The sequence below is a fragment of the Mus caroli genome, unplaced genomic scaffold (genome assembly GCF_978045245.1).
Source record: "Mus caroli unplaced genomic scaffold, Mus_caroli_1 scaffold_8, whole genome shotgun sequence".
NCBI classification, from domain to species: Eukaryota; Metazoa; Chordata; class Mammalia; order Rodentia; family Muridae; genus Mus; species Mus caroli.
In genome coordinates this window covers 17552461-17575003 of record NW_028227263.1, presented here as the reverse complement: position 1 = coordinate 17575003, position 22543 = coordinate 17552461, and the positions used below count along the sequence as shown (strand labels likewise).

The window sequence follows — 22543 nt, the reverse complement described above, 5'->3', positions numbered from 1 at the left end:
CATTCAGATGAATCAATAAATCCCACCTGCCTGTCACAGTCCAAATTCGATTACTTGCCTTTATGCACACTGATGGTATATGATCACAACAGGGCAAAATCGATTTCCTTTATTTTTAAAGAAAATCTAAACGTATAGAATGTCCCATATTGTGCTATAGTTATGACTTCTCCTTTTCAACAAAGGAGCTGAAGAAGTGAAGTTACAATTTGCTGAATTCTCTCCCTAATGCTGGGCCCTGCTTTGGTCAAGTGTTCTTGGTGTGTTCTGACTTAAGAGTGTGGGCTTCACTGTTACATTTTAAGCAGTTGTTAGAGCTACCACCTGTCGGACATTCCTCCACGTTCACTGTCATGTAATCTTCCCAATGACCAGACACTGTTTGTTTCAGTCACCAAATCTGGTGGCTTCAACAACAACTTTTTCCTAATCCAAGTGAGTCTGGTAGGTCCAGCTGTTTCTGCAGATGTTCTTTCATGGAGCCAGAACCCAGAGAGCTCCTTCACAGACCTGGTGCTCAGGAAGGACTGGGGAGAAAGGGTTCAGGTGGAATAGTTGGACCTACATCTACATGTGGTCTCTCTCCGTGGGCTGTTCCTCGCACCTCTAGCAGAGTAGCCGGTCTTTGCTTGCTCTGGCTTAAACTGTGGCTATGAACCTAGATCTAAGATAAGAGTGGTTGCCTGGCAATGCAAAATTAAGCCACCACACTGTGAAGGATGAATGTGAGTTCAGGGGCAGGCCAGGCTCTCTGTGGGAGAAGAGTCATTTAGAACCATTTTAGAGAACAGTTATGGCACATTTACTATTATTTTGCTTGGAGAGAATCAGAAGCTCAGAGAACTTAAGTGGCACATACAAAGGATGTCTGACTCCAAAGCTTCTGTCCCGAGCCATACTGCCTCCTAGGAATGAAGCTCATTGGTATAGACTTTAGTAAATATCTAATATAAAATACCTGTATTGTTAGTCTTTGTTTCTAGTATAGTATTCCAAAAGGGAATTCTTCCTCTTTTCCCTCCTTCCTCCCCACCTTTTTTGGGGTGGTGATAATGGAGCTGGTAAGAGTTAAGGGGATAGGTATTAGAGTCAGGGTGTGTGTGTGTGTGTGTGTGAGTGTGTGTGTGAGAGAGAGAGAGTGTGTGTGTGTGTGTGTGTGAGAGAGAGAGAGAGAGAGAGAGAGAGAGAGAGAGAGAGAGAGAGAGAGAATGTGTGTGTCCCATATCTCACTATGTAGCTTAGCCTGGTCTGGAACTCATTCTCCTCCTACCTCAGCCTCCAGAGACTTGGATTGCACACCTGTGCCACCATTGACAGCTCTGAATAATTTTTACAGCATGCTTATATGTCCTGGGCTTCCAAACATATTCAGGAGAACTAAAGCCTTTGCAAATTGTCTTTCCAGAATCAGTTATGTCTCCACAGTAATTTCTCTTTATTCTCTGACAGGAAAGAGCTATTTCATAGCAAGAATGGGGCCCGAAAAAGTGCCAAGAAGATACTAATTGTCATCACAGATGGGCAGAAATTCAGAGACCCCCTGGAGTATAGACAGGTCATCCCTGAAGCAGAGAAAGCTGGGATCATTCGCTATGCTATAGGGGTACAGTCTCTTCCTCCTGGGGTTCACAGATTCTGCCTTCTCCTTAGCCAGTGAAGTTCAGGGGGCTTCTACTGTTCAGCAGCTGCTCTGTTGCAGGTGGGAGATGCCTTCCGGGAACCCACTGCCCTACAGGAGCTGAACACCATTGGCTCAGCTCCCTCGCAGGACCACGTGTTTAAGGTGGGCAACTTTGTGGCACTTCGCAGCATCCAGGGGCAAATTCAGGAGAAAATCTTTGCCATTGAAGGTAAGTGGGGACAAGCTCTAGCCTTAGAGCCGAGGGGATTGCTAGCCTGTAGTCCCAATGATCACCATTATTTACAAGTCACCCCAAATTGCTCTATAGAGCTCGGGCCCGAAACCCATTTTCCTTCTGTCTGACTCCTCATGCTGTCATCGAGAATCTAAGTGACATGTTTACCCACAGGAACCGAATCAAGGTCAAGTAGTTCCTTTCAGCACGAGATGTCACAAGAAGGTTTCAGCTCAGCTCTCTCAATGGTGGGTGGAATGTGTGCCTGATAAATGGGCATCGATTCTGGGCCTTCTGTGGGCAGAATGGGGCTCAGAGACATATTGTCCTTAAGCTCTCTGATTGATCATTGCCATTCACAATCTGGGGATAAAGAAGACCAGGACACAGCCGAAGCTCTTTCACAGAACACACATTCTAGTGGGTAGAGACCACATAGGGAGAATTCGCAGATGTGCTGGGTATTGGGATAGAAAAACAAAGATGGTCAGATGCACTGAGAGACGAAAAAGGACCAGCCCTGGGAAACTCTCAGAAATGGTTTCTGCAGTTAAAGGGGAAAGCAACGAAAAAGGTGCTGGGGCAGAAGTAAAGCCGTTGTGCTACGCAAAGAGAAGAAAGACGGCATGGATACAGCAGGAGCAGAAAGAGTGAGCGTGGATACAGCAGGAGCAGAGTGAGTGAGCATGGATACAGCAGGAGCAGAGTGAGTGTGGATACAGCAGGAGCAGAGTGAGTGAGCGTGGATACAGCAGGAGCAGAGTGAGTGTGGATACAGCAGGAGCAGAGTGAGTGAGCGTGGATACAGCAGGAGCAGAGTGAGTGTGGATACAGCAGGAGCAGAGTGAGTGAGCGTGGATACAGCAGGAGCAGAGTGAGTGAGCATGGATACAGCAGGAGCAGAGTGAGTGTGGATACAGCAGGAGCAGAGTGAGTGAGCGTGGATACAGCAGGAGCAGAGTGAGTGTGGATACAGCAGGAGCAGAGTGAGTGAGCATGGACACAGCAGGAGCAGAGTGAGTGTGGATACAGCAGGAGCAGAGTGAGTGAGCGTGGATGCAGCAGGAGCAGAGTGAGTGAGCGTGGATACAGCAGGAGCAGAGTGAGTGTGGATACATCAGGAGCAGAGTGAGTGAGCGTGGATACAGCAGGAGCAGAGTGAGTGTGGATACAGCAGGAGCAGAGTGAGTGAGCGTGGATGCAGCAGGAGCAGAGTGAGTGAGCATGGATACAGCAGGAGCAGAGTGAGTGAGCATGGATACAGCAGGAGCTGAGTGAGTGTGGATACAGCAGGAGCTGAGTGAGTGAGCATGGATACAGCAGGAGCAGAGTGAGTGAGCATGGATACAGCAGGAGCAGAGTGAGTGAGTGTGGATACAGCAGGAGCAGAGTGAGTGAGCATGGATACAGCAGGAGCAAAGTGAGTGAGCGTGGATACAGCAGGAGCACAGTGAGCAAAGGGCAGTGAGCAGAGGTAGGAGAGTCTGGACCACACAGACCAGAGAGCTAACAGTGCAGCAACAGAGATTTTCTTCTAATAATTTTGGGCTGAGCAGAGTATAGCAGAAATGAAACCAGGTTGGTTTTGAACTGATCACGGGAATTATGTCAGAGGTGCTTGGAAGGTCATTAAACACTTCTTTTGGTGTTTTTATGTTTCTAAGTTCTCTATAAGCAAAAGTTTAAAGATGTAAGTAAGGAATGCTGGACAGCGTGAGATATTGGTACCCAAGGGCACTGAAGATGGGGCTGACTTTGTCATAGAGGAGCTGAGAGAGGATGAGGGCTGTGGATGAATGTTCCCTACGTTTGGGAACAGAGATAGACGGCCGGGGTTCAACTGGGAAAGGACTCAGGTGACATTCCAAGGGGACTGGTGGTGGCTTTTCAGCAGAATGATACCTACATACTGGGTTTGAGCAGGCCTGATGCTGGGATGGGAGAAAGTAGATCACATGCCAGGAACTGAGGAAGCAGGAGAGGCAGAAGGGAAACAGGGCTGACCAGGGCAAGGGCAATGTATCGAGAGACAGGAGTTAAAGTGCAGACACTGCCGGTGAAAACTAAGGAAGAAAATGATGAGAGGAGTTGGGGACTGGCTTCTCTGGATTAGGACAGCATCCTGCCCCAGCCTGTCCTAGCCTGCTCAGCCCTGGGATCCTTCCCTCCAGGATGGACCAGTTCTGGGGGCTGTGGGAAGCTTCAGCTGGTCTGGAGGTGCCTTCTTGTACCCCTCAAATATGAGACCCACCTTCATCAGCGTGTCTCAGGAGAACGAGGACATGAGGGACGCTTACATGGGTAAGAGGCGGCTGTGAGAGGGGAAGGGGCAGGACGAGCTGCCTGGAGACAGGAGATGTCTTGGTGCTGAGGTCTGGACCCCTCAGGTTACTCCACTGCACTGGCCTTTTGGAAGGGGGTCCACAGCCTGATCCTGGGGGCCCCTCGCCACCAGCACACGGGGAAGGTTGTCATCTTTACCCAGGAATCCAGGCACTGGAGGCCCAAGTCTGAAGTCAGAGGGACACAGGTTGGTATGGAAGAAGCCAGAGCGGAGCGTGAGACTGGGCAGTGTGGCCAGGGTAGAGAAGGGGATGGCAGGGTTTGGGGCCTATGGAGGAGGTTGTGATGCTGGGAGAGAGGCAGGACCTGCCCAGAGGGGGCATCTTTAGATGACTTCAGGCTTGTGCCTCCCCTCTGCCCCAGATCGGCTCCTACTTTGGTGCATCTCTCTGCTCTGTGGACATGGATAGAGATGGCAGCACTGACCTGATCCTGATCGGAGCCCCCCATTACTATGAGCACACCCGAGGGGGGCAGGTGTCAGTGTGCCCCATGCCCGGTGTGGTAAGTGATTAAGGGGCCTGGCTGGTGGCATCTGGGTATGGGTGGAGGTCTGCCCAGGTTGGGTCTGACACTGCTTTTGCTGTGCAGAGGAGCAGGTGGCATTGTGGAACCACCCTCCATGGGGAGCAGGGCCATCCTTGGGGCCGCTTTGGGGCGGCTCTGACAGTGCTAGGGGACGTGAATGGGGACAGTCTGGCGGATGTGGCTATTGGTGCACCCGGAGAGGAGGAGAACAGAGGTGCTGTCTACATATTTCATGGAGCCTCAAGACAGGACATCGCTCCCTCGCCCAGCCAGGTGAGGCCATGCCAGCCTGCTCTATCTCCTTCTCCCTCTCCATGTCTTGGGTTGGCTGGATTCTGGCAGAGCACGGTTGCTTTTCCCTGTTTCTTTGAAGTCTGTTTCCCTGAGCTAAGTACCAAGCATCCTCGCATCCATACAACCTCCACTATGTTATGGACAACTTTCTGAGTAGCAGACTAAGCTTGGACATCAAGGTCTTGAGTCACATCCCTAGCAATAGTAGCCTTCATTTGCTGTGTGTTCTTTGTCTAAACAATTAACAAACATTCCGCAAGCTTTGGTGTTTTGCTGTTTTTGTTGTTTTGTTTTGTTTTCCTGTGAAATAAAACTGGCGAGGCCAGTTACTTCCTGTAAAGATAATATAGTGAGTATGTTAAGCACTCCATGTACCAAGTATTTTCTGGGTGACTGTACAAGTGATGAACAAATAAATCTATTTTAATCTTGTGGCTGTAGTTCTATGTCATTACTGGCTATACCCTCAGGACAAGCTGGACTTGTAAGAGAGTCCCCTTCTCTTTTTCTAAACGTCTCCTAAGACCCCTCCCCACTGTTTGCTTTAACTCCAGACCCTTCCTTTATTTTTCCAATCCCTGGATACCATCATCTAATGGTTTTTATTTTCCTTGCCCTTCTTGATCAGCGGGTCACTGGCTCCCAGCTCTCCCTGAGGCTCCGATATTTTGGGCAGTCATTAAGTGGGGGTCAGGACCTTACACAGGATGGCCTGGTGGACCTGGCCGTGGGAGCCCAGGGGCACGTGCTGCTGCTTAGGTGAGAGGTTACCCACCTGCCACCCTTGCCCACCGCGTCCACTGTGCTGGCCCGTTCTCAGCATCATGTCTTCACCATATATCCCAGGAGTCTGCCTTTGCTGAAAGTGGGGATCTCCATTAGATTTGCCCCCTCAGAGGTGGCAAAGACTGTGTACCAGTGCTGGGGAAGGACTCCCACTGTCCTCGAAGCTGGAGAGGCCACCGTCTGTCTCACTGTCCGCAAAGGTTCACCTGACCTGTTAGGTGAGTGTTTTCCTAAACGTGGGTCCAGCATCACCCTGTTTGAAGCCTCTAAGGCTATGCTCAGAACAGCAAGCCCAGGAACGCACATCTCGAAACCCTTCTTCAGTTGCCTGTATCAGGCCCAAGAGCTTTTCTTCACCTTCTTCATGCATCTAGGCCTCTAGGCTCCTGTCCAGGAAGACCTGCAGCTGTTTCCTCTCCTCCCTGCCCCAGCCTCTGTCCCTGCTTAAGCTACCACCTCTCTGGTTAGGTCCACTGAGGCAGAGACCCTTACACTTGTTCTTATACCGTCTCACCCACTTTCTGATGAGAAACTAGACTTGATCCCAAAATGTGAGACTAGGCGTCTCACCCAACCCTAACCCCAAGTGGCTTTGTCTTAAGTTATAGAAATCCAAATCCTTTCCTGTAGTTCCATCCCAACTTTGGTCCATCCTTGAATCTTCCACCTCAGTCTACCCCTCCTCCTCCATATGCTTTTGTGAATGTACCAGGCGTAACCCTCCCCAAGAGTCTGAGGTCTTCCAGACTTTGGGGACATTCTTTTTCCCATGCTTCATTCATGGACCATGTGTTTAGCTCCTTTATTAGACTGAGATTCATGAGTGAAGTGCCAATCAGTCAGTCTATCTGTCTGTCTATCTGTCATCTACTTATCCATCTATCTATCATCTATCTAACACCTATTATTGTTCCCATGTATATTCCCAAAAATTTGATGCAGCCATGGAAAGTGCTCAACAAGTATAAACAAATAAACATAAACCGGAAGTTCTAGGTTCTAGTTGGTTTTACATTTTTTCCTTTCCCCTTTATTTCAGGTGATGTCCAAAGCTCTGTCAGGTATGATCTGGCGTTGGATCCGGGCCGTCTGATTTCTCGTGCCATTTTTGATGAGACGAAGAACTGCACTTTGACCCGAAGGAAGACTCTGGGGCTTGGTGATCACTGCGAAACACTGAAGCTGCTTTTGCCAGTGAGGATTTGGGTTTGGGGAAAGCCAGGGGCTGGAGATTGGTGGGGGAGGAACCAAGACTAGCTCCCTAGTGTGTGACTTTGGAAGAGTGAGGACAGTGAGGCCAGAGAGAACAGGACCCTGAGGACAGTCTGGCTCCGCAGCCCGGATGTGGTGCTGTCTGGAGGCAGAGGAGGAGGAGCCCACGATGGAGAAGACCGATGGTGGTTCTGCAAAGTTCCTTCTTCCTCAGGACTGTGTGGAGGATGCAGTGACCCCTATCATCCTGCGCCTTAACTTATCCCTGGCAGGGGACTCTGCTCCATCCACGAACCTTCGTCCTGCGCTGGCTGTGGGCTCACAAGACCATGTAACAGCTTCTGTGAGTAGCTTCCAACAGAGTCAGGGGAACAGGATGGCTACATTGTATCTCCACATGCTTAGCATCCCACAATAGATCTTCATTGTCCACCACTGGCAACAAATCCAAACCGGCCAGGTGTGGCTTGAATCCTTGCACCTACCCAGCTAGTCCCATTATGTCGGGACATAAACATTCTACACACTGGCTCTCTTCTCTCATGCTTACCTCACAGCCTTTGTCTGCTGTAATTCTCCTTTGAAAACCATTTCCTTCTCCCTGTCTGAAGTTAAGTGACAACCTCAGCTCCTGACCACTCTTGGTGTCTCTCACCTTCCACATTTTCTCCAGCACCCCCAAGTCCGCTATGACAATCCCATTTCAAAGCGATGTCACTAGGGACAGAAATGATCCGCATCTGCACTGGTGACTGTCCTGGACCCCACATTTCTTGAGCACTGTAGCCATATCTAAGTCACCTGAAGTTTTCACTTCTCCAGACTTCCACCCAGTGGAAAACTCGCGTCTATTACTGGCATTTAATGTCTGCTGAATTAGCTGCTGGGGTGCATATTGATCCAACTAAAGCTTGGTGTGGTGAAGTCAGGATCTTGTGCTGTCATTCTTTCACATTCCAGCCTTCAGCCTCTGTCCATTCCTTGCTAGTGTCTGTGAGAACCACGGGAGAGGAGGTGTGCTAATAGTCCAACGAGGTCAGAGACTTATCTAGACTTGCATGAAAAGGGAGCCAACCTTTTGTTTCAGCTCCCGTTTGAGAAGAACTGTAGGCAGAAGCTCCTGTGTGAGGGGGACCTGGGCGTCAGCTTCAACTTCTCAGGGTGAGTTTGATCTCCTTCCATGTGACTCCCCGGCTCTCTAAGAAAATGAATCCTGTTGGAATATAATCAGCTCACGGGTCAAGGGTTCTCGACATCTTGCCTCTGCCCCGGATCCAATTTTCAACTTGTCTCCAATGGAGTCACCCCTTTAGGCTTGACCTTCCCTCCTCAGCCTGCAGGTCTTGGTGGTGGGAAGCTCCCCAGAGCTCACTGTGACAGTAACAGTTTGGAATGAGGGTGAGGACAGCTATGGAACCTTAATCAAGTTCTACTACCCAGCAGGGCTATCTTACCGACGGGTGACAAGAGCCCAGGTAAGTCCGTTCCTTGGACTCAACTAGACAGGTAGGGCCTTTTCTGTTTCTGATACCAAAATACCATAGGCTGAATAAGTTATAAAGAGTTATTTTGAAAAGAAATATTAAAAGATAATTATTTTGGCTTATGGTTCTGGAAGTACAAACCTAAGAGATGCATCTGGTGGCAGTCTCAAGGCAGACTCTCAAGGCAATTCGAGGAATGATATAGCAAAGACGTCTGTGGGGGTTTTCTTTCATCTTCTATCATGGGGTACCACATTAATGACCTTGTATAATGTTAATCACTTCCCAAAGGCTCCACTTTTAAATGCCACAGTCTGGTTAAGTTTCTGCTTTCTTAATATCTCACAATAGGGATTATGCTCACTCACACATAAAAACTTCACACGCAAAATCTTGCAATGCTCAGGCGATTTTCAAACCAAAATGCTTCACCCCTGCCCTATAACCTCCTGCCTTGTAATTCTTCTACCACATATGTGATATTAAATACCATCATAGATAATAGAAAACTACACAGATAAAGGTATATTAAACCTATGTATCAATTAATAAACAACACTGAGCAAATATCCATAAATTAGGACCTAGTCAAAAGTAGAAAACTACCAGCATTCTCAAAGCACCCTGACTTTCTTTCTTTCTTTCTTTTTTTTTTTTTTTTTAAGATTCAAGGTCATTATTTATTTGTTGCTCTTAAAGACTCATTTTTGACTGGACTCAGACTTAGAAGTAGAAGCTCTCAGCGAGGACAGCCTACGTCTCTTGGCAATCTGTTCCTGGCGCTTTTCTTTGGCTTCCTTCATTCTCTTGGCCAAAAGTTTAGCGTATTCTGCAGCCTCCTCCTTGTTCTTCTTAGTGCGTTGCTTCTTCAGAGCAATACGTCGGCGTTTGTGTTGCAGGACACGTGGAGTAACAAGACGCTGAATCTTGGGTGCTTTGGTCCTGGGCTTCTTACCTTCTTTGTTTAAGGGCTTCCTGACAACATACTGGCGGACATCATCTTCTTTGGAGAGATTAAAAAGCTTTCGGATTCTACTAGCTCTTTTAGGTCCCAACCGACGAGGCACAGTAGTGTCTGTCAGTCCAGGAATATCCTTCTCTCCTTTCTTTACAATAACCAAGTTGAGAACACTGAGATTAGCGTCCACGATGCATCAGACTTGCTCTTCCTCTCTCCAGTTCTCCTTGGTCTGTAACAGGAATGCCCCTTACTCAAGAGCAGGCGCACTCTGCCATGGGCCAGAACACCTTGCTTCATGGGAAAACCTTGCTTGTCATTCCCACCGCTGATCCGGACCACATAACCCTTCCACTCTTCACCAAGAGCATCAGCAGCTACTTCCGTGGCCATGCGCTTCTCATAGAAGGTGCGGAGCTTGCGCTCGTCATCCACCTCGATGAGCTTCTGACAGCCGGTGGCGGGGAAGGAGATGTTCAGCTTCATCTTGACACAGCTGAGGGCCTGGGAGGAGTCACGAAAAAGAGCGCACCCTGACTTTCTATCTTTCCCTGTCTATAACTCCATTCTCTCTCCTAAGATAATCATATATTTAACTTCCTGTTCGTCATTTCCAGGTGTCTGTAGATTTGTCATCCATGAGTGTGTCCCTAGATCACACTGTTCAGTTTTGCCGGTGCTTAAACTTCATATGAATGGAAGCATTCTGGGTTTGCTCTTCTGTGCCTTAACCCTTCCCTTCAGCATTGTTTGTGAGATCCAGCCATGTTGCCGGATGTAGCTTGTGGTAGCTACCCTGCTGTGTCCAAACACCTGCCAGAAACAACCTAAAAGAGGAAGGCATATTGGCCTCACAGTTTAGAAGGTGTAACTATTAGTCAAGGTTCTTTAAAGAAATGAAACTGATATAATGAATATATATTAAAGGAGAGTGTATTAGACTAGTTTCTAGCATGTTGTACAGGAAGTCCAGCGATGGCTGACTTGGGACATCCAGGAAGACAATATGGGATTTTCAGTCATGAAAGTGATATCTCTGGAGTCTCGACCTGGTGCTAGTGTTCTGGAGGACTCCTTGGAGAGCTGCTGGTCTCCAGTCTGTGCTGGAATCCTGAAAAAGATGAGTTTGGTACAAGCCACAGCAACAGATGGGTGAACATGCTACCTAGTGCTGTGAGGTAATTTCAGCAGAGAGCATACTTACGCTCTGAAAGCCGAAAGAAAGTCGGCATTGTCGACCAGTGGCTGCACAGGGAACTTGCCAAAATCATGCAGCCATGGGGTTTACTGGTTTTTGTTTGTTTGTTTTGTTTTTTTGTCTTTTGTGAACAAAACCCACATCCTGGCTCTCACACTTTGGTTAGCCAGAACAGTTAGCAAAGAAGCAAACTACAGGAGCCATAAAACAAAGTCAGTCCATTTAGAGACCTTTCTGGACCCTGAAACTATGGCCTCGGTCTTCAGTGGGTTAGTCCTTTGTTCTGGTTTGGTCAGGTGTGGGGGCTATGGGCTGGGTTTTAAGGTCAGAATGTTGCCTTTAACCTGGTGTCAGTGGTGCTCAGGTCTCAGGGCCTGTTACACTGGAGTGAGGGCAAGCAGACACAAAGAGCAAAGTTTCCTTCTTCAATTCCCTTTTCTGTCAACTACCAGTAGAGGTGTGTCCCAGATTTAGGGTGGGACTTCCTACCTCAATCATATTAAGTCACATCACAGATGCGCCCTTCAGCTTGGGTTTAGTTGATTCCATGTGTAATCAAGTTGACGACCAAGATTAGCAGCCATCACCGAAGGTATGGTCTGTTCGTGGCAGGGGAGGCACAGGAGCTGCAGTGTGGTCTCTGTGGTGTAAGGAACTGTTTTTGCCTCTGCAGTAGAGAAGAAACGGAGCTCAGGCAGGATGCTGCATGCCGCAAGACCCGTTCCGAATAGCCTGTGTCATCCAGCTTAGGTTCCATGCCCCCAGCATTCTACGACCCCCCCAAACACAGCATCATCCCTGAGGACAAAGTACACAAGCAGATGCCATTCAAACCCTAACACAACAGTAAAACAGCTTCACTGTTATATGGGGCCTCTGTATGAACATGCCCACAGATTAGCCGTTCTACAGCTGATAGGTGCTTTCCTGATTTGAGCCACAATGGATAATATTTTGGAAGGTTTACATCACACATGAATTCTATAACTTTAACATTTTTAGAAGTATTTTTTAACCCATTTATACTCTGTGAGCAGCACACAAGAGTGCCTGTCAGACTTTTCAACCATCAATGTGATCTCAGTCTTTTTTTTTTTTTTCAGCTTTTGTTTGGAATATTCTAGAGAGGTTGTGCAACTTTATATATATATTACGATCCTTTGGGTCTTTTCTTTTGGGATGAGTCTATCTACATATTCTTTTCTGTTCTTTCCTGTATTTAAAAAATTGGCCAGCACAGTGGCACATGCCTTTAATTCTAGTACTCATGAGGCAGAGACAGGAAGATCTCTGTGAGTTTGAAGTCAGTCTAGTCTACATAACGAGTTCCAGGCCAATCAGAGCTACATAGTGAGATCCTGTCTATAAAAAAAAAATGACAAAAAACCTGGGTGTTGTGGCAATCACCCTTAATGTCAGAACTCTTGGGAGGCAGAGGCAAAAGGATCCCTGTGAGTTTGAGGCTAGCCTGGTCTACATAGTGAGTTCTAGGCCATTCCGGACTACCTAGGGAGACCCATTCTCAAACACTGATTTGGATGGGGCCTTTACAGACTGTAATGAACCTATTTTAGTGATGTGCTAATGATAGTGTTTCAGTCTCTGCACTGTGTCTTTTAGAACTATAAAGGATGTCTTAATTCAACCAGAATTGAGTTTATCAGTCCTTCCCTTTATTCTTAGTATTTTTGTATATGAGTCATGTTTAAGAAATACTTCGTCACATCCCAATGCCCCAGTGTGTGTCTTCCTACCTGCCCCTTAGACCTCAGGCCCCCTTCCCCGAGTCCATACTTTCTCCCAGGCTTATACACCAAGGGTCACTGCCCCCCATCCTATAGCCACTGTCTCCTTGTGCCTGCCAACTCCAGCAAGATCTGACTCTGATCAAGAACTCAGTGACTACAAGGTGTCATGGTTCCAGGCTGACCTTGAACTTCTGAAGTCGAGGGTTACAGACATGTGCTATTAAACCCAATTATTAGGTTCTAGGAATCAACCATGAAACAACTATACAACATCCCTAGCCCAGAAAAGGTGGTTAAGGGCACTCGCTACCAAGATTAATAGCCTGAGCTCAATCTCCAAGACGTACACGCACACACACACACACACAGAAGTGGGATATGCTCGTAATAAAAGATTATTTAAATTTAAAAAAGCGTTTCCTAGGGAAGGGATGCAGTTTAGTGTTAGAGAATGCACCTAGCATGTATGAGTGGGGTTATAACAAGCTATATTCCCTTTAAAACCCTTTATTATTTCACTTTTGTACAGACAAGTCTTTTAAAGTACGACTAGAGTTTATTTTAATGCATAAAATAAGGTAGGGATCCAATTTCATTTTTCTTTCTGTACTTTTGCTTTTCAATATGGGATGATTTTTCTTGGTATCATTTACTGAGAAATGTGTCATTCCCCCACTGCTCTGCAATGCCACCACTGTCATATGCCAGTCCTATCTATCTAACTATCTATCTATCTATCTATCTATCTATCTATCTATCTATCTATCTATCAGCTATCTATATCTGGCTAACTGTGCTGGTTTGGATTAACAATACCTCCCCCTGCCACATAGTCCTAAGAGTTGTAACACTTGGTCCTCAGTTGGTGGCACCGTTTGGGAGGTTAGGGGCTGCAGCCTTGCTTTTGGCTGCTTGCAGTTTACACCTGCAGCTTCACACTTGCGGTTGAGGGTGTGAGCCCTCAGTTTGTGCTCTGGCCACCATGCCTGTCGAACCTCCCCACATGGTGGACTCGTTTCCCTCTGGAACTGTATCAAGTAAACTCCTCTATATTTAAGTTGTCTTGCCCGTAGGGTTTTTTTTTTATCATAGCAACAGGAAAACAACTAATGCAATAAATTCTCAAATTCTCCTCTCCTCTAAGCAACCTCATCCGTACCCACTGCGCCTGGCATGTGAGGTTGAGCCCACGGGCCAGGAGAGCCTGAGGAGCAGCAGCTGTAGCATCAATCACCCCATCTTCCGAGAAGGTGCCAAGGTCGGTGCTGTCTGCCCGCCCCAGCCCCCGCGGCCCTGGCCTCAGCACGGGCCTCCCTGACTTTCCCGTGAGCCTCTCCATTTCCATGCCTTCTTTTCTCTCATGTCTCTCAGGCCACCTTCATGATCACATTTGATGTCTCCTACAAGGCCTTCCTGGGAGACAGGTTGCTTCTGAGGGCCAGCGCAAGCAGGTGAGTCCAGGAGAGCTGGGGTAAGTCACTCCTACGCCAGTTTTATGTCCCAGCTGGGTATCAGTTTCTTGGATTCCTTCACAGTTGTCTTCCTCTCTTTTTCTCCAGTGAGAATAATAAGCCTGAAACCAGCAAGACTGCCTTCCAGCTGGAGCTCCCGGTGAAGTACACGGTCTATACCGTGATCAGTAGGTAAGAATCCTTAGCTCTCACCTTGCACCTTTGACCTTCCTCCAAGCCTGGAACCTCTTAGCTGGCTCTTTGTGTAATGGGCTTCAGAACCAGCCTGTTTCATGATGGTGACTGAGGCAGGATCCTTATAAAGAAGAGGTTTTCTTTAGCTCACAGTCGGGAGGGTGACAGTCTAAGCAGCATAGTGCCAAATTTGACCAGAGTCCCATGAACCACAGATGGCAGAGGGCGTGTGCCAATGACAGAACGGTGAGCTAGAAGATGATCACACAGAATAGGGAGGCAAAGCAAAGGAGGAGGTTCCAGTCGGGCACCTTCCCCCTAGGTTCTCCCCTCATAAAGGTCTCGCCCCTTCCCAACATGGTCACCTGAGGGTCAAACTCCCAACATACAAACCCTCGGAGAACACACTCAAACGGTGTCCAGTCTGGAGCAGCTGCTCAGCTTCCTCCCACAGAAAGTCTTGTATGGGTTTCCAGCCATGCGTCTGTGTCTGTATCTGTGTGTGTGTGTCTGTGTCTGTGTCTGTCTGTGTCTGTGTGTCTATCTGTGTCTGTCTGTGTCTGTGTCTAATCATCTGTAACACACCATGAAAAGCTGTATACTGCTCTGGTATACTGGTCTGCTGGTGGCACATGGCTTTGCCACATTGTTTAACTCCTCTTCTTCTTCCAGTGTTGTCTTCCTTTCTCACGAAGCTTCCCTCAGTGCTAGATGTGGTATCAGACACTGAGTGAAGCTAGGAGATTGAGGGCAAGACTTTTCTGGTCATTGTGTGCTCAGGAGCCTGACCCAACAGGATAGGTCTGCTCTGCACAGGGGCCAAGCAAGGTCAGAGGAGGGTAGAGCTGGTGGGAGAGTCAGGGCAAAGCTGCTGCTATGGGGTTTGAAGGTGCGTAGGTGAATGCAGGGGCAGGGTAAGCTAGGAGCAAACAAGGGACTTTCCAGAGTGGACGCTTACTCCACAGAGTGGAGAGGTGTTGGGACGCCATTGAGAGATCTATTGGTGGGGTTTGTGGTTGTAGCTACTGAGTGCATGGGAGGACTGGAGGGGGATCAAATGTGTCATTTTCAGTGACATGATCCATGGATTGCATGTATGAATTTCCTCTTTCTCCCTAGGAAAACACAGCTTACAGTTAAATATACTATTGTTTTTGTTTTAGTGAGGATTGGAAAGAGTTACTTGTTCCTCCTCCTCCTCCTCCCCCTCCCCCTCCTCCCCCTCCTCCCCCTCCTCCCCCTCCTCCCCCTCCCCCTCCTCCCCCTCCCCCTCCCCCTCCCCCTCCCCCTCCCCCTCCTCCTCCTCCTCCTCCTCCTCCTCCTCCTTCTTCTTCTTCTTCTTCTTCTTCTTCTTCTTCTTCTTCTTCTTCTTCATTTCACTTAATCCCTTAATCCTCTGGATAACCATATTGTTATCTCTATTTTTACCAATAAAAAAATTCAAGCGGTTTAATAACCTGCCCCTGTATTCACCAGGTAAGCCACACTGAATGTCTCGTACAAGGCCACCCTGTGTGACAGGGCTGCTTATGTGGTCCAAAGCAAGCAGGAGGGCTCAGGGGCTTCTTCCAGAGAGGGTTTGTGCCCGGGAACATGTGTTACATACCTCTCATGATGGAGGAAGGCTGAGAGCTCTACTCAGCTTTGAAAAGAAGTTTAAGCCTGAGGAGATGGCTCAGAGGGTGAAGCCACTGGCAAGCCTGATGCCTGGGGCCCACATGGTAGAGGCAGGGAACATTAAATGCGCACAGTGGCACATGCCCTCCCTCAGATAAACAAATACATGTAAAATAATTGTTTTTAAAAGGCTTAGAGGCTTAGAGCTGGAGATGTTAAAGTAAGACAAGGGAAGCAGAGACAGAAGAGGTTTGGAAGGCACAGAGGAATCCCAGCTAAGAGAAAACTCCCAACGGCTATAGAGCGCTCATGTGGGGGGTACCGCAACAGCCTCCTGCGGGACTCTAATGTGTGTGGGTGCCGAGACAGCCCTCCTGCGGGACTCTCATGAGGTTAAATGACTTATGCTCCAAGTTACTTTGTTGAGTAGGAAGTGGTGGGTCTGAGGTGCGAACTTGGGCGATTCTTCAGCAGTGCCTCGGGTCTGGGGACTGAATCTGGGGTCTAGAGCTTGCTAAGCAAGTGCTCGGCACAGCCACACCCCCAGTCTCCTCTGTGTTCTTAAATGTCCAGTTGATAGCGTGAAACGATGGGGCTCTGCAGAGGTTTTGGGTGCCGATGAAGCATGTTGGCCCTTCTTAGAACTCAATTCTTTTTTTAAAAAACAAAAACAAAAAGCAAGGTCTTGCTATGTGGCCCTGGCTGTCCTGGAACTCACTGTGTAGACCAGGCTGGCCTCGAACTCACAGGGATCTGCCTGCCTCTGCCTCCCAAGTGCTGGAACCACTGTGCCTTCCTTCTTAATTCTGCTGAGATCAGAGACACCATCAAGCATTGGGAAAGCAGGGACCATGGCTTAACTTCTGAAATCCCCAGGGCTGTCCAAATGCCCTGCAAAAAGACAACATTTTCCTCATATGAGCAGTGGTACTAGATAATACATTTTCAAAGGTAAATATGTTCTTTGCTATTTAATTTGCATTTTTATTCTTGATAATTTTATACATGAGTAATATATTTACACAACCTACTCCCTCACTCTCTCTCCCCTCCTATTCCTCCTGTGCCCCTCCCTACCATCTTTTGTAACATAGCAAATGTCTACTGAAAGCCATGGGTAAGCCAGATGTGTCATAATCTTTGCATCTGGAAGGCAGGTGTAGGAAGATCACTGTGGGTTTAAGGCGGGTCTAGGCTATGACTTGAGCCTATCTCACAAATACAAAAAGAAAGAAAAGGAGGAACCAGTAGATAGGAACCTGTCGGCATTTAGGGACCCTCTTGGCTTGAGTTCCTGGGCCAACTCCTTCTATATGTTTTTGCCTGCCCCAACACGACTATATCTGCTTTCATGCCTGCCACCAGAGACAAGGTCACTCTATTTGTTCCAAGTAATCTAGCCTTCCCTTTGTAGAGTCCCATAGGCTTATTTATTCTGGCAGAAGACTTTGTAGGCGTTCCTGAGGCCACCTCCCATCTGCTGGACTACCAGCTAAAGGGGGGATACAAGTGCTTTCTCACCACCAGGAAATGGTGATCAATCAGTACAAGGAATGTGCAGCTGCTGGGTCTCTGAGTGAAAATCCCTGGAACTTGGTTAAGAACATTTCCTGCCAAAGAAAGAGCTGGAACAGATCTTTGGCGGCATAAAGAAGTCAATGCATCAAGGGAAGAGCTGGTAACTCCGGTGCCTGGCAAGGCTCTGTGGGGAGAGGAGTGGAACCTGGCACCGAGGCTGCAGATGCATTTGAAGACCATCGTTGTTTTCCTGCATCAGCTGCTGGACCCAGTACTGTACATCGAGCTGGGATTCAAACAGAGATGGCGTCAGAGCGGTTTTTCACTAACATGCCATTCTCTCCAGGCAGGAAGATTCTACCAAGCATTTCAACTTCTCATCTTCCCACGGGGAGAGACGGAAAGAGGCCGAACATCGATATCGTGTGAGAAGCTAGAGAATACGTGTGTTGGTCTCAGCTCAAGATGGAGAAGACTGGAGAACTATGGGTAAGAAATAAATGGGGGTGTTCTAGGGATCATACCAACACCTGGTCTCCATTCCTGCAGGTGAACAACCTGAGTCCATTGAAGCTGGCCATCAGTGTTAACTTCTGGGTCCCCATCCTTCTGAATGGTGTGGCCGTGTGGGATGTGACTCTGAGGAGCCCAGCACAGGTACACAGCCTGTAGCAGTTCCCTCTCCAGAATCCCTTCCTATAAGGACGCCATGCTCTTATCACCTCCCCCCACTCCTAGGGTGTCTCCTGTGTGTCACAGAGGGAACCTCCTCAACATTCCGACTTTCTGACCCAGATCCAAAGACGTTCTGTGCTGGTGAGAAAAGCCCGTGGGCTGGGGACACAGAGGAATGCACTGATGAATCTGTCTGTGTAGTCGGCCTGCGATTGTATATTCTCTACTCAGTGTCAGCCTTTGTTTCACCTTTTTGTCTCTTTCTAAGTAAAGGCCCTCCTCCTCCTCAGCTTTATCCCCCTCCTGTCCCCAGGACTGCGCCATCGCCGACTGCCTGCACCTCCGCTGTGACATCCCCTCCTTGGGCATCCTGGATGAGCTTGACTTCATTCTGAAGGGTAACCTCAGCTTCGGCTGGATCAGTCAGGTGCGTGGACCATGTGTGCCCGATGGGTCCCGGGCATCCTTGGGTCAGGGCAGTCCTCGAACCCTGAGCTTCCCCAGATCTAATTCCCAGCTCTGACCCACCCCATCTTTTGCAGACATTGCAGAAAAAGGTGTTGCTCCTGAGTGAGGCTGAAATCACATTCAACACATCTGTGTATTCTCAGATGCCGGGACAGGAGGCATTTCTGAGAGCCCAGGTAATGATTGTGTCAAGCAGCAGCCAGGCTGGTGGAGGGCTCTGAATGTTCTTCAATCTGTAGTGCTGGCTGGGGATCTGCCAGCCTGGACGGAGGGTGAAGGTTCCTAGACCCTCAGAATGCATGAATGCTTCTGTGGCTCAATGCTTGGACATTGGCATTGGCAAGGGAGAGGGAATAGTAAAGGTGTGTGTGTGTGTGTGTGTGTGTGTGTGTGTGTGTGTGTGACCGAATGTGTGCATGTGTGTGGATGTATATGAGTGTGTGTGTGTGGACATATGAGTGTGTGTGTGCCTGTGTGTGTATATGAGTGCGCATATGTGCATGTGCATATGACTGTGTGTGTGCATGCGTGCGCACACACATGCACATGTGTGTGTTTGTGTTTATTGTGTGCCTGTGTGTATGAGTGTTTGTGTGCATGTGTGAGAAGAATGAGCATTCACTGATTTTCAAATCAGGTGTCAACGATGCTAGAAGAATATGTGGTCTATGAGCCCGTCTTCCTCATGGTGTTCAGCTCAGTGGGAGGTCTGCTGTTACTGGCTCTCATCACTGTGGCACTGTACAAGGTAAATTGTTTTCACATCATTTTCCCTAACACTACTAGTGTTCACTACTAGTTCTGTCGTGCACACCATAGGACAGTAAGAACACAGATTGAGGTTGTAGGGCAGGCTTGGCTGCATGTTCTGTTCCTATCACATTTGCTTGGTCTTTTTCCATCTCTCCTTTTTGAAATAACAATAAAAGTTATATCACAGAATGGCTAAACTGAAGCAGACATGCCATATGTACAAATCTGCCCGACAATGAGCCTGTGGCTTCCTCCCACAGTTAAGAGTGTAGCGACTGCTTGGCACATGGTCTTTCTCAGTACGTGACAGCCATTCACATGGCTGCCCTGACACACAGCTGGAAGTTATTTTAGTTCTCTCATCTTCAACTTCCCTCTTACCCAGTTTTTCTGACTTTACTACATTTTATAGCTTGGCTTCTTCAAACGTCAGTACAAAGAGATGCTGGATCTACCATCTGCAGATCCTGACCCAGCCAGCCAGGCAGATTCCAACCATGAGACTCCTCCACATCTCCCGTCCTAGGAATCTACTTTCCTGCATATCTCCACAATTATGAGATTGGTTTTGCTTTGCCTATGAATCTACTGGCATGGGAACAAGTTCTCTTCAGTTCTGGGCTAGCCTGGGAAACTTCCCGGACATGATGCCCTACCTCCTGAGCTGGGAGATTTTTATGGTTTGCCCATGTGTCAGATTTCAGTGCTGATCCACTTTTTTTGCAAGAGCAGGAATGGGGTCAGCATAAATTTACATATGGATAAGAACTAACACACAATACAGACTGAGGAATATGCTCAATATTCAATGTATTGCTTGTATAAATTTTTTAAAAATAAAATGAAAATGCAGGTGGAAACATCACATTTTCCTTATATAAAAAAAAATAACTGGAACCCAGATACCAACTGCCCAAGAGCCTGCCCAGCCCCTTCCACCATGCTGTTCCCAAAGAGCCAGAGGACACAAAACTTCCACACCTTTATTGAGCTTGGAACCATCCACTGGAACCTCAGGGGCTCTCAGAGCCGGTGAACAGAAGGTCAATTTGAAGATTGCTGGCAGAGCATGTCTGCTGAGACATCAAGGGTGCTCATAGCCGGTGGGCAAAGGATTGACGTGGGGATTGTGGAAAAGCGTGTGGTTGCCGTCCCCCCAGGCGAAGGGCTGCAGAGAGAAGGCAGACAGGTCACCCACCACAGTCCCGCCCCCGCAATCCCCCTGAATGCTCTCACTCGCGCTCATCCTCTGGTGTACCTTGGTTCGGATGCGGAGGTGGTGATAAGGGATGAACTCTGGGCGCTCGTGGTGGCCAGCATGCATCCAGCAGTTAAGGGAGCAGAGGGCTACGCCGGGGAGAGCCAGCACAAAGGTCAGGAGGCGCCAGGTGTTGGCTGTGGGAGCAAAGGTGGGGTGTGAGTCGATTCATAGGCAAAAACTATCCCTGGGCAGAGAGGTCTGGAAGATCAGTGCCTGGCAGATCAGGAGAGAGGAGACAGGAGACAGGAGCCAGGAGACAGGAGGGGAAAGCCGGGCCAAGAGAACAGATCGGCTAGGCTACTAAATCAGAGTCAGGCCTGGCCCCACTTACCTCCTGCCCCTCCATGGTCTCCTTTGGCTGCGCTGGCCATGCTCCGGCTCAGGACCTTTAGAGGCAGAGCCATTGTCAAAGGGAGGCTAGGAATGGCACTGTCCTTCTCTGTCTCCTTCACCCAGTCGAGAGGATCTCCTCCCCTCTCAGAGCCAATCACCTGTTGAGCCAGCACATGGATGGCTATTTTTAGGGGCTTTCTCTATCTAAAGTGGGTCTTGATTGGCAGGAGATCCTCTTCAGGCAGCTGATGTAATGTGCCTTTTATTTTGGCAAGAGAAGATTTAAAGTGATACAAACTTGAAATGAGTAAGCTGGAGGATCAGAGTTCAAGGCCACTGTTATCAACTTAATGAGTTTGATCACAGCTTGAACTACATAAGACCTTGTCTTTAAAACAGAATTTTACAGTGGGGTAGGGTGGGGGTGAGAGTGTAGCTCAGTTGGTAGACCGCCTGGAGTGTCTGCCTACCAAGTACCCATAATGACCTGAGTTCTTTCCCTACTGCTACACAACACTGATCTATAAGGCCAGCCAGCACTTGGGACATGGAGGCAGAAGGATCAGGAGTTCAAGGCCATCTTGGACTACATACCAAGGTCAAAGCTATCCTGGGCTACACTGGACTGTCTATCTAAAGATTTATTTATTTTATATATGTGAGTATACTGTAGCTCTACAGATGGTTGTGAGCCTTCATGTGGTTGTTGTGGATTGAAGTTTTAGGACCTTTGCTCGCTCTGGTCAACTCCGATCACTCAGTCCCTGCTTGCTCCAGCCCAAAGCTTCATTTACTATTATACATAAGTACACTGTAGCTGACTTCAGACGCACCAGAAGAGGGCGCCAGATCTCATTACGGGTGGTTGTGAGCCACCATGTGGTTGCTGGGATTTGAACTCAGGACCTTTGGAAGAGCAGTCAGTGCTCTTAACCACTGAGCCATCTCGCTAGCCCTGAACTATCTATCTAAATAAATATGTACTAAAGCTATCCTGGGCAACTCTGGACTGTCTATCTAAATAAATATGCACCATTTTTCATAGTGGCACGGAATGACTTCATTTAATATTCTGTTCTCAGTAGTTAGCACAGAGTAGACAAGTAATATGCTTTAAACTAGTTAGGTGCCCATTTTAAAAATTATCTGGGAGTTGAATCCCAGGGCTGTGTGCATGCTAATTAAATGTTCTCCCACTGAGCTCAGGCTCAGTTGTTGCTGTGTTTCGCTTTGTATTGGTGTGTGCTCATATGTGACATGGATGTGGCGCTCAGAGGACAACTTTATGATGCATACTCTCCTTCTGGGAGCCGAGAGCAGGCCACCAGGCTTGTATAGTGAGCACCTTTGCCCACTGATACATCTAGCCAACCCAAGAAGCTTAAAGGCAAAGGGGAAGAGAAGATTGTAAGAGCCGGACCTCTGTAGCCCAAGCTATATTCTCCGCAGCCACAGGACTTTCTGTTCTTTCTCTCTGTGATAGGCTCTCACGATGTAGGCTAGGCTGGAATCGAACTCATGACCCTTCTGCATTTGTTCCATAAGTGCTGTGGTCTAGGTGTGGATTGTACTGTACTCAGGTTTACAGTCTAACAGGATGCCTCTAGCTCTGAGCAAAGTTTGATGTATCTAATCCATTTATAAAAGGAAACTAAGTAAGGCCTCTACACCTCTACCTCTTATTTACTTTAAACTTGGGCTAGTAAGATGGCTCAGTAGGTAAGGGTGCTTGCTGGTAAGCCTGACAAACTGTGTTTGATCCCTAAGACCCACAAGGTAAAAGATGTTCATGCTCCCAGCCCCCACAAGTAAATAAATGTCATAGAAATGGAATAGTTCCACCTACCCAGGTTCCTCTTTCCGTA

At 48.0% G+C, this 22543-nt stretch overlaps 2 protein-coding genes and 1 pseudogene across 3 annotated transcripts in view; 1 reads left to right on the top strand and 2 right to left on the bottom strand.

Moving 5' to 3' along the window:
• The window catches only part of Itgad (integrin subunit alpha D), a 29648-nt gene extending 10038 nt beyond the window's left edge, over positions 1 to 19610 (top strand). Inside the window, exons 9-31 of one of the 2 annotated variants that reach the window (XM_021167020.2) lie at positions 1449 to 1603; positions 1700 to 1850; positions 2031 to 2104; positions 4028 to 4157; positions 4244 to 4386; positions 4563 to 4703; positions 4791 to 5000; positions 5650 to 5780; positions 5868 to 6025; positions 6847 to 7001; positions 7234 to 7362; positions 8107 to 8180; positions 8353 to 8494; positions 13552 to 13665; positions 13779 to 13858; positions 13967 to 14050; positions 17535 to 17613; positions 17738 to 17845; positions 17927 to 18004; positions 18177 to 18290; positions 18406 to 18507; positions 18969 to 19079; positions 19497 to 19610. In XM_021167020.2, the coding sequence (XP_021022679.1) occupies positions 1449 to 1603; positions 1700 to 1850; positions 2031 to 2104; positions 4028 to 4157; positions 4244 to 4386; positions 4563 to 4703; positions 4791 to 5000; positions 5650 to 5780; positions 5868 to 6025; positions 6847 to 7001; positions 7234 to 7362; positions 8107 to 8180; positions 8353 to 8494; positions 13552 to 13665; positions 13779 to 13858; positions 13967 to 14050; positions 17535 to 17613; positions 17738 to 17845; positions 17927 to 18004; positions 18177 to 18290; positions 18406 to 18507; positions 18969 to 19079; positions 19497 to 19610 (2777 nt within the window). The remainder of the gene's footprint in view (positions 1 to 1448; positions 1604 to 1699; positions 1851 to 2030; positions 2105 to 4027; positions 4158 to 4243; positions 4387 to 4562; positions 4704 to 4790; positions 5001 to 5649; positions 5781 to 5867; positions 6026 to 6846; positions 7002 to 7233; positions 7363 to 8106; positions 8181 to 8352; positions 8495 to 13551; positions 13666 to 13778; positions 13859 to 13966; positions 14051 to 17534; positions 17614 to 17737; positions 17846 to 17926; positions 18005 to 18176; positions 18291 to 18405; positions 18508 to 18968; positions 19080 to 19496) is intronic. The other variant, XM_085841275.1, reaches the window with a different exon arrangement.
• Positions 9170 to 9983, bottom strand: LOC147002845 (small ribosomal subunit protein eS6 pseudogene; annotated as a pseudogene).
• A 442-nt stretch (positions 19611 to 20052) lies between the features above and the next one.
• Positions 20053 to 20825, bottom strand: Cox6a2 (cytochrome c oxidase subunit 6A2). The gene is made up of 3 exons (XM_021167021.3): positions 20677 to 20825; positions 20343 to 20479; positions 20053 to 20252 (listed from the first exon to the last, which is right to left on the bottom strand). Exons 1-3 carry the CDS (start codon positions 20747 to 20749, stop codon positions 20169 to 20171), a joined length of 294 nt encoding a protein of 97 aa, XP_021022680.1. The 5' UTR covers positions 20750 to 20825; the 3' UTR covers positions 20053 to 20168.
• Positions 20826 to 22543: the final 1718 nt, after the last annotated feature.